Source organism: Lemur catta, chromosome 2, assembly GCF_020740605.2.
Source record: "Lemur catta isolate mLemCat1 chromosome 2, mLemCat1.pri, whole genome shotgun sequence".
NCBI lineage: Eukaryota > Metazoa > Chordata > Mammalia > Primates > Lemuridae > Lemur > Lemur catta.
This window is the reverse complement of record NC_059129.1, coordinates 42,951,578-42,963,144: the sequence shown is the minus strand read 5'-3', so window position 1 is coordinate 42,963,144 and position 11,567 is coordinate 42,951,578. Positions and strand designations below refer to the sequence as shown.

Sequence of the window (11,567 nt, the reverse complement as noted above, 5' to 3'; positions counted from 1 at the left end):
ATGGGCCAGTTGGGATTCCAGAGAGAAACACTGAACGCCAGGGTGACTGGTCCACAGCATTTATTAGGGGAACTTACATACGACACGGAGTGGGCTGCTGAGTCAGCCTGGGACAGTGAGAGAAAGAAAGGATGCTCTGCCTAAGTTTGTCTGCAGCGAGGGGGTCTGGGTATGGACTCTATGTGAGAGTTTAAGGAATTTGGCTCAGGGCTGGGACCAGTTTCTTTCAATGTTTTGGGCAACAACTCAGACACCTTTACCAGCCTGGGAATGTTCAAGGCCTGGGTTTGGATTCAAGCCTGCTGGGAAAAACCCGCAGCTAGCTGGGTCATAGAGGGGTCAAGGCATTCTGATTTTTTGGTCAGGACACAGAAAGAGAGCAGGGATTGGCTGGGGTGTAGGATGGGGACTCTACACAGGGACTGGTCATCGTGTCAGGCTTTTTCAGTGGAAATAAAAATATAACATTTAAATATGTATATGTGAAAAAAATTAATCTTGTCTAGATTACATCTGCATCTCCTTTCTTTTGTATCAAGAATTCTGGTTTTCGAGGACACAGGGAAAGACACAATTAGAATGTCCATACTCACTCATTTGCTCTCCCTGAGTTAACACACACAGCTGTCGAAGGATACAGCACTCATACCATCGATACCGCCAAATAGTTACTGGAAACACTGGAAGTTTTTTGCCTTTGTTCTCCCCATGATCCCTCCTTTTAGAGTTGTACTGTATCTCTATTAATGGATCATATACCACTACATAGAATACAAAATAGTCCCGTTTTAGTCTTAGTTCTGTGAGCAGTGACATGTTTAATGCTCACCATCATTTCTTACGTCGATGTCCCTATTGTGACGTGGTTCACAAGGCTTGGTCTATGGACCTCTGGGACCCCTCCAAGGGGTCCGGGAGGTCAAACTGACTTTGTAATAATACTAAGATATTATTTGTTCTTTTCTCTGTGTTATTTGCACGGTGGTACAAAATCTGTGGTGGGTAAAACTATTAGTGCCTTAGCATGAGTCAAGGCAGTGACACCAAGCTGTGCACATAGCAATATTCCTCACTGCCATGCAAGTGCTGTAGGAAGTGCCAGTGGCCTTGATGAAGTAATAAAATCATTAGTTTTTCTAAATTCCAGACCTTAAGTACATATCTTTTTAATATTCAGTGTAACAAAACAGGAAGCATTTCTGATGCACACTGATGGAAAGGGAGTTAGTTGTCTTGTGGAAAAGCACTTTTATGATTGCTTGAGTTGTGAGTGGAGCTAGACATTTCTTTTTTTTAATGGATTAACATTTTCCTTGACAATAGAATGACTGACATACATTATGGTTATTCAGATGTAGGTTTCTGATAGACATTTTCTCAGAACGAACAAAATAAGCCCATTACTTTGAGGAAAATGATATTGACAGTGAATATTAGAATTTCAAGAGAAAATTAAAATTTAGAAAACTTGTGTTTGCCACAGCTTCCCACTACTTAAAGGTTTTTCTGATGAGATTGGTGGTGGTTTTAAACAAATATGGTTTTTAAAATATTGCTTCATGAAATGTGTTAACACAATACTTTATAAATGATCAATGCATGATATTGCAAAATCAGGCATGGATAAAAGATCAATTTAAAGTGCAAGATAGAACAGTGAATTTTAACATAACAGAATATGAAAAGTTAACTGATAAGGTTTCAGATTCCACACTGCAATTAACCTGTAAGAATTTACCATTTGTTGAGTTTTGGTGTCTTATCAAAGAAGAATATCCACAACAGCTGAAAAGGCAGTTGGAATTTTTCTCTTCTTCTCAATTATACATCTGAGTGAGGCCAGGTTTTCCTCATGTACTTCAGTCAAAACAACATATTGTTACAGATTGAATGTGGAAGAATATATAACCAAGCTACTTTATTAAGCCAGACATTAATGCAATTTTAAAAATGTAAAACAATTCTTTCTTTTTCACTATTATTCTGTGCTGGAAAATTCAGCTATTTTCTGTAAAAATATGCTATATCAACATGCAATGAGTTTATTACTGTTATTTAAAAACAAACAAATAAATATTAATGTCACTGGAGTATCCCATGTAAACTAAAGCTCCTTGGAGTTTTCAAGAATTTTTTAAGAATGAGAAGGGATCCTGCTACTGAAACATTTGTAAACTACAGAGTAGTCACTGTGGTTGTTTGAAGTTCTTTCTCTAGTAGTTTCCTCAGGAACTGTGTAGGGAAGTGGCTTAGTCTGTTTGGGCTGCTGTAACAAACTACTACCACTGGGTGTGTTATAAACAGCAGAAATGTGTTTCTCACAGTTCTGGAGGCTGGCAGTTTGAGAGCAGGGTGCTGACACAGTTGGGTTCTGGTGGGGGGCCCACTGACTGCATCTTCTGGCCAAGTCTTCACGCAGCAGAAGGGGAGGGAGCTCTCTGGGATTTCATTAATAAGGGGCCTATTTTCAATAATGAAGGCTCAGCCTTCATGACCTAATGACCCCCCAAAGGCCCCATCTCCTAATACCATTACATTGGGGTTTAGAATTTCAACATATGCATTTTGGGAGGACACATTCAGTCTACAGCAGGAAGTTCTTGCATTTCATAGGTAAAAGTCAGTTTTGCTGGATATAAAAACCTTGGTTCTATTTTCTGCTCTTGAGTATCTTAAAAATGTTACTACATTTTAATGTAACATTGCTATCAAAAAGTCTGATGATAACCTAATTATTAATAAGTCATTGCTATTTTTGCTGGGATGCACAGAAGATATTTTCTTTTTCTTTTGATAACTTAAATAATAAGTGACTGAAAATGAGAGTCACTATTAAGCCAAAGTCTAAGGACATGCTTGGAGAAAAGCGCAGACCACAGAAGCATCTGTGGCCTGGGCTCTCCACAGAAGCGTTGCCGCCCAACCAGGTTCACTTGCCGCTGCCCAAGAAGCAGCCAATACGCTGAGTCAGCAGGATTTACGGCAGAGAAAGAGTCTTTATTCTGCATAGCCCAAGCGGGAAGCGGGAAGACGGGAGACATTTCTCAAATCCGCCTCCCCGAGAATTCAGGAGACAGAGTTTTTAAGAATAGTTTGGCAGGCAAGGGATTAGGCAATTTAGGTTCGTTAATTGGGGCAAAATTATAGGGATGTAGAAGTCACCTCCTTGTGTTGTTTCAGTCCCTGGGGTCACAATTCCAGTTGAGTCGGTTTCTTGGTCTGGGCCACTGGTCTGGGTGGGCCAGTCCATCCACTGGAATGCGAGCCTGGAAGGTATCTTAGAAACTACCTTTAGGTTTCAAAAAAGGTGATGTTATCTGTGGAGAAAGTAAAGAATCTTTATGGACCCCAGCTATGGGGAGAAGTTAAGAACCTTTATGACCACAAGCTGCATGGCTGTGGAGTCCCAATTATAGGGGGACAGTTACTAATTATTATCATTTTTTTAGGTAGGCCTTTACCACAGTTCTTGCCTTGCACCCCATTATTGAAGGGCAATTTCAGAAGGATTTGGGAATTCAGTATTTAAGGGAAGAGGGTATGTGGAAAAAGAAAGCAGAGGGGTGAGCAGTGAGGCAAAATGGTTACATCCTTGTGAAGCTCTAATCAGTGCTCAGTACATCTACATTTTACATAAGATAAGGTGAATACTCAAAAAGGCAGTAGAGAAAACTGTGAATTATGTAGCCTTCTCAGGGTAGGTAGAAGAGTGGTTGATCTCACCTTGTCCTTGGTCTGCATCTGTGGAGAGAAGCTTATAATTGACATTGTCAGTGTGAAACTTAGCAAAACTCATGTTGCAGAATGTATTTAAGCTGCAGTTTTAAGGTTATAACTGACATGCATTTGTTTTATAGGGGGCTATATATCTTGAAAGGTTTAGGGCTGAAGGAAATCAGAAATATTTTACCTCAAAATATATTTCTTTGACATATTTTGAGATGGATGCCTGCAGACAAAAATAATGCCGTGAAGCTGTCTTTTGTGGTGGGAAATTTACATCTGTAGAGAATCTCCATTAATGCAATCAGTTCTTCCTTATCTAATCCAGGAAAGATTAACTGAGAGTCTGATACTTTTAAACTTCTTTTTTAAATTTATTCAGGATATTATGGGGGTACAAACATTTTGGTTACATGTAATGCATTTGCCCCGCCCAAATCAGGGCTACAAGCCTGTCCCTCCCCCATACAGTGCGTTCCGCTTCCATTAGTTGTGGGTTTACCCACTCCCGACCCCTGACTGGCACCCAATGAGTATTACTACCATGTGAGCACCTTAGTGTTGGTCAGTTAGTGCCAATTTGATGGCGAGTACATGTGGTGCCTGTTTTTCCATCCTTGTGATACCTCACTTTGAAGGATGGGCTCCAGCTCTATCCAGGATAATATAAGAGGTGCTAGATCACCATTGTTTTTTGTAGTTGAGTGGATTTCCATGGTACACATATACCACATTTTATTAATCTATTCATGCATTGATGGGCACTTGGGTTGTTTCCACATCTTTACAATTGTGAATTGTGCTGCTGTAAACATTCAAGTGCAGATGTCTTTGTTATAGAATGTCTTTTTTTCCTCTTGGATAGATGCCTAGTAGTGAGATTGCTGGATCAAATGGTATTTCTGTTTTTAGCTCTTTGAGGTTTCTCCAAATTACTTTCCATAGGGGTTGTACTAATTTGCAGTCCCACCAGCAGTGTAAGAGTGTTCCAATCTCTCCACATCCACGCCAGTATTTGTTGTTTTGGGACTTTTTAATAAAGGCCATTCTTACTAGAGTTAGGTGATATTTCATTGTACTTTTGATTTGCATTTACTTAATGATTCATGTTGAGCACTTTTTCATGTGTTTGCTGGCCATTAGTCTGTTTTCTTTTGAAAAGTTTCTGTTCATGTCCTTTGCCCATTTATTGATGGGGTTGTTTGATTTTTTCTTGTTGATTTTCTTAAGTTCTGTGTAGATTCTTGTTATTAGCCCTTTATCAGATGTATAGAAAGTAAATATTTTCTCCCATTCTGTAGGTTGTCTATTCACTCTAATGATAGTTTCCTTGGCTGTGCAGAAACTTTTTAATTTGATCAGGTCCCATTTGTTTATTTTTATTGTTGGTGTGATTGCTTTGGGGGTCTTCTTCATAAATTCTTTGCCTAGGCCAATGTCTAAAAGAATCTTCCCGGTATTTTCTTCCAGAATTCCTAAGGTTTCGTGCTTTAAGTTTAAGTCATGATCCATCGTGACAGGGGAGAGTTGGGGATTCAGTTTCAATCTTCTGCATGTAGTTATCCAGTTTTGCCAGCACCACTTATTGAATGGGGATTCTTTTCCCCTGTGTATTTTTTTGTCTGCTTTGTAAAAGATTAGATGACAATATGATGATGGTTTTATATCTGGGATCTCCGTCCTATTCCAAAGGTCTATATCTCTGTTCTTGTGCCAGTACCATGCTGTTCGGGTTACTATAGCCTTATATTAAAGTTTGAAGTCTGGTAGACTGATGCCTTCCAATTTGTTCTTTTTGCTTAAGATTGCTTTGGTTATACGAGGTCTTCTCTGGTTCCAGATGAAGCATAGAATTATTTTTTCTAAATCTGTAAAGAATGATGGTGGTATTTTGATAGGGATTTCATTAATTCTGTAGATCACTTTAGATAGTATGGACATTTTAACAATATTGATTCTACCAATACAGGAGCATGGTAGGGATACCCATCTGCTTAGATCTTCTACAGTTTCTTTTCTTGGTGTTTCATAGTTCTCCCTATATAGGTCTCTCACCTCCTTCGTTAAATATATTTCTAAATATTTAATTTTCTTTGATGGTATTGTGAAAGGTGCTGCATCTTTGATTTGATTTTTGACTTGACTGTTATTGGTATATATGAATCCTACTGATTTGTGTGCATTGATTTTGTATCATGAGACTTTACTGAATTGATTTATCAATTCCAGGAGTCTCTTGGTTGAATCCTTGGGATTTTCTAGATATAATAGCATATCATCAGCAAACAGTGAGAGTTTGACTTCTTCTGCCCCAATTTGGACACCCTTAATTACCCTCTCTTGTGTGATTGCTCTGGCAAGGACTTCCAGCACTATGTTGAATAGAAGTAGAGATAGTGGGCAGCCTTGTCTAGTTCCAGTTCTAAGTGGGAATGGTTTCAGTTTTTCCCGATTCAGTATATTGGCTGTGGGTTTATCATATATGGCCTTAATAATTTTAAGGAATGTCCCGTCTATACCTATTTTGTTAAGAGTTTTTATCATGAAAGTGTGCTGGATTTTGTCAAATGCTTTTTCTGCATATATTGAGAGAATCATATGGTCTTTGTTCTTGCTTTTTTTTTAAATTTAATTTAATTTTTTTTTTTTTTTTTTGAGACAGAGTGTCACTACGTTGCCTGGGCTAGAGTGCCATGGCATCAGCCTAGCTCACAGCAACCTCAAACTCCTGGGCTCAAGCAATCCTCCTGCCTCAGCCTCCTGAGTAGCTGGGATTACAGGCATGTGCCACAATGCTCTGCTAATTTTTCTATATATATGTTTAGCTGTCCATATAATTTCTTTCTATTTTTAGTAGAGACGGGGGTCTTGCTCTTGCTCAGGCTGTTCTCGAACTCCTGAGCTCAAACGATCCACTCGCCTCGGCCTCCCAAAGTGCTAGGATTATAGGCATGAGCTTCTATGCCCGGCCTTGTTCTTGCTTTTATGTATGCAGTGAATTGCATTTATAGATTTGTGTACGTTGAATGAGCCTTGCATCTCTGGGATGAAGCCCACTTGGTCATGATGAATTATTTTTTTGATGTGCTGTTGGATGCAATTTGCTAAGATTTTGCTGAGGATTTTTGCGTCTATATTCATGAGGGATATTGGTCTGTGGTTTTCTTTTTTTGTTTTGTCCTTTCCTGGCTTTGATATCAAGGTGATATTGGCTTTGTAGAATGAGTTGGGGAGGATACCATCCTTCTCAATGTTTTGGAATAATTTCTGCAGTGTAGGTATGAGTTCTTGTTTGTAGTTTGGTAGAATTCAGGTGTGAACCCATCTGGTCTAGGGCTTTTTTTTTTTTTTTTTTTGAAAGATTTTTTATTGCTGCTCTAATTTCTATGCTCAATATTGGTCTGTTCGGAAATTCTGTTGCCTCCTGATTGAGCTTAGGGAGGTTGTGTGTTTCCATGAATTTGTCTATTTCCTTCACATTTTGTAGTTTTTGAGCATATAGATTTTTATAGTATTCAGAGATAATGTTTTGTATTTCCATGATGTCTGTAGGGACCTCTCATGTTTCATTTCTTTTTCTTTTTTTTCTTTTTTGAGACAGAGTCTCGCTCTGTTGCCCAGGTAGAGTGAGTGCCGTGGCGTCAGCCTAGCTCACAGCAACCTCAAACTCCTGGGCTTAAGCGATCCTCCTGCCTCAGTCTCCCGAGAAGCTGGGACTACAGGCATGTACCACCATGCCCGGCTAATTTTTTCTATATATATGGCTCTGCATATTATTATTATTCTTTTATTTCTGTTTCCTACTATTTTTTCATCCTTTGCAATGACCCCTGCCTGAGAGACCCTACTGGAAAGAGAAAAACCTCTTTGCAGGGAGCGTAGCTAACTCCCCACACTTGTGTATTTTATTCTTCTCTCTCCAGGATGGCCTATAATTCTTATGTTTGGTTTCTTTACATAATCCCACATTTCTTGTATGTTCTGTTCTTGTCTCTTGCTTCTGTGTTCTTTCTCTTCATCTGATTTGATTAGCACATGGATATTATCTTCTAGCTCTGAGATTCTTTCCTCTGTGTGATCCATTGTATTTTTCAGGTTTTCCACTGTGTTTTGAAGTTTCTTGAATGCCTCTTTCATTTCCAGGATTTCTGTTTGTTCTTTCATAATATTTCAATTCCTTTACAGAATTTTTCATTCATTTCCTGTATTGTTCTCATGGCTTTTTTTGTTGGGTTTCTATTTTCTCTTCAATTCCATTGAGTTTCCTTACAATCCATGTTCAGAATTCTTCCTCCACCATTTTCATCATTTTATTTAAATTAGTATACTATTTTGAGGGTCTCATAGTTTCTTTTGGGGGTGACTTTTGTCTCTGATCTTTCATATTTCCTGCATTCTTTCACTGGGGACCCCTCTGATGGGGGTGTCCCACCACTGGGGAACTAGCGTTGGCTGGAAGCGCTCAAGTTTGCCCATCAACACTGGCCTGGCCAGCCGAGTCAACACATTGCCGATGTCTTGCAGATTCCTAGCAGCCGCACAGAGCAAGGGGCATTTCTGGCTTCTCCCCACCTCCAAGGCTGGGGGAGGGGTGCTGCCTGAAACCGTAGCGTGCTGCAATGTCTGAGTTGTGGATCCCAAAAATGGCGGCCACCCACCCGTGGAGAGCTAGCACTGGGGGCAACTGCTCAGGAGTTGGCAGATGCAAGTTCCGCGGGCTGAATCAACAGGACACCCGCTGTCTCTTGTGTGTCTCAGTCCCACAATCTCACGCCTTTCCGTCAAAGAGTCGTGCTCTTTCTGACCCGCCCCCAGCCGGCTCAATCGTCAGCAGTTTCCAGGGGCAGAGCCCCCTTTTCAGTGCTCACCTCCTTTGTTCTGGCCCTGCTTACCACCAGAGGTGAGGTGCCTGTCGCCACACTCCCTGGCAGGGTCATGGGAAGTGATCACTCAGACCAGATCCTCCCCCACCCAGTGCAGTACTAGCGCAGAGCACCGGGGAGTTCAAGATGTTTCCCGCTATTGTCCCCTCTCCACAGAGCCCAATGTCTCCTGCTGCAACTCTGCACCAGCGCCAGGCGTGTCCCTGTCTGAGCGGGTTTGGAGGTCAGTGGGGGAGCCGGGCATCCTCCTGTGGGTCAGATCCCATTGCGCTGGCTGGCCAGGCTGGCACCGCCATCCCTTGCTCTATCCTCTACTGTTTATCTCACACTCTCCAGACTTTGACATTGTATCGCCCATTCACCTTTTTTGTTTTTCCTGCCTGCATTGCGTGTCCCATGCTGTTTCTCTGCAGTTTCACAACGCTGTACTTGGGGGAGAGTGATCCACTCGCGTGTAGTCATCCGAGTTCTTCACCTCCCTCTCTGGGAGCAGAGAGCCAGGAGGTCACCTCTACTCTGCCATTTTCCTCTTCCCCTTTAAACTTTTGAAAAGAAACATTTACCATCTATTCTCTCTGCCTGAGGCTTACCTGCATAACAAGATCATCTTTTCTAGCCACGCTTCCTTTCTCCCTCCCATAACCTGTCCTGCCACCAAAAACTTCCTTCATCATAATCCAAGCCCTTCTGTTCTTAAAAAAAGAAAAACAAGCCTCTGAACCTCATAGAGGAGTTGAGTTTGGGGAGAGATGGCAGTCCTGGGTGACTCAGTTTCCAGGCATAGCTTTCTCTCCAGCATAGTGAGTTTTGGGGGTCCTGAGATTTTATTTTTCCCTCACACTTTAATGTCCAGAAATTTTACTAAAATATAACTTGGTTTTGGTTATTTGAGTTGAAGTTCTCAGATAAACTACATTCTCTTTCAATGTTTTTCAAACCTTTTAATTAAAAAATAAAATAAAAAATTTTAGGGATGTTTTATTGAGATACTTTTTAGCATTTGCTTTGGTTTTTCTTTTTCAGGGACCTGGCCATTCATATTTTTGCATATATTCAAAGTTTGTCATTTTCTTTTGAATTTTTTTTATCTCTTCATCTCTTTTTCATTTAAAAAATTGCTCTCCTTTTCTCTATTTCTATTTAGGCCTTATTTGTTATATATATATATATATATATATTTTTTTTTTTCCAACTGAATTAGTCTCTTTTTATTCTCGTGGTAATCTCTTCCAGAGTGACTACTTCCACTGTAGGTGATGAGATGTGTTAAGGCTCCACTTCAAGTGTTGGCACTATGAGCATGGTCTTTCCCTTTACTGCAAATCAGAATTAAAACTTTTGATTCCTTTTCATATTCCAGTCCCAGAAGTAGTTTCCACTGTAGAATTTATCTGATGACAGTCTTATGCTTTCTAGTAGTGGCCTACAACCTGGCTCTAGCTTCTCCAGGAACACTATAGGATGGATTTAGTTTAAACATGTATTAAACTAAAAGGCATTCTCTCAAATGAGTTTAAATGCATTTTATTTTTAGACAACCTACATGACATGGTTTTTTTATTCTTAAAAACAATGCCTCCATTCCAAATAAATCACGATGAAAATAAATGAAGAGCTCAAGATGACATCAGTCCCATTTAAGTCCTGGTGTTGTGTGGGTGACAGGCAGCAGCCAGTTATGATGACAGGTGATAGATCCAAAGTAATTTCCAAATTTGTTAACATTTTCCCATTTCTAAACCATTCTTAAAGAAAATCATATATGGAGTCACACCATCCTCACGGTGGTCCAGTAGAGCAACCATGCCATCTGGATTCATGTTTTCACCAATAAAGAAATGGTAGTGTTTGAAATTAGCAAGGATGTGTTTGATTTGTTCTGCAGCCCCTGTCATAAAAGGGTTTACTCTTTCTGGTCTCTGTTCTTCAAGTTTGCCTTTGATTGACTTCATGTAATCTTTGATGTACTTCTTGTAGGCTTCTTTTGTGAAGCTGGTTTCCTGCAAATGGTGGTTCATGACGATATCAACACCAGTTATTACTGTGCTTTCGGTACCTTCGCCCTCAGGGCCTTCTGCGGCAGCATTTCCACCAATGAGCGAGTCATCAATGTTACCCTCTGTCCTACTGACCATCTTCCCCTCCACCTCCAGGCACAGGCCGTCTGCGATCTCTCAGATCTTGTAAATGTCGGAGAACATCTCATCGTGGCTGATGAGGTCCCAGTAGATAATCATGATGGAGGCTGAAGGGAGACGACGGCGGCGCTAGCTTAGCAGGAGCCGGGAGCCCGGAGCGAGCGCGGTGGAGCTGGAGCAGCGCTTGGCGGGAGGGGGGAGCGGGCGGAAAAGTTATTATATATATTTGTTCTTCTTTTCCTTCTAATTTAGTCTGAAATGGGTTTCTGATATGGGCTTTCTTTTATTCCTATTCATTTCCCGAGTACTGCCACATATTTCTGAGATTTCCTAATTCTGATTTATGTTGTTATTTTATATCTTCTGAACACTTTCTTAATGATTTTTCAGCTTATTTTGAAATGTGCATGGAGAAAAATCCAAACTCTATAAAATAATTTAAAGAGATTTATTCTGAGCCAAATATGTATTACCATGGCCTGGAGAGCCATGCCCAGGAAACCTTGAACAAGTGATCTTGCCATGGTTGGGTTACAGTTTGGTTTTATACATTTCAGGGGGAGAGGAGTTACACATAAAGCCATAAATCAATACATGGAAGGTGTACATTGCCCAAAAGGCAGGACATCTCAAAGCAGGGGATTACAGGTGATGGGTGGGTTTAAAGATTCTTTGATTTGTAATTGGTTAAAAATTGAAGCTTTGCCTAATGGCTTTGTTTTTTAAGGTAAGATAAGGAAGTCTGTTAATCAGAGACAGTCCACTGGACATATATATACTCACATTGAAATGACCTGTTAAGTAAATTGATGACCCGCAGGCA

General features: G+C 40.4%; 1 protein-coding gene across 1 annotated transcript; it reads right to left on the bottom strand.

The window, feature by feature from the left end:
* Positions 1–10,242: 10,242 nt before the first annotated feature.
* On the bottom strand, positions 10,243–10,951 carry LOC123631800 (translationally-controlled tumor protein-like). The gene has a single exon (XM_045541785.1). It carries the CDS (start codon positions 10,739–10,741, stop codon positions 10,325–10,327), a length of 417 nt encoding a protein of 138 aa, XP_045397741.1. The 5' UTR covers positions 10,742–10,951; the 3' UTR covers positions 10,243–10,324.
* Positions 10,952–11,567: the final 616 nt, after the last annotated feature.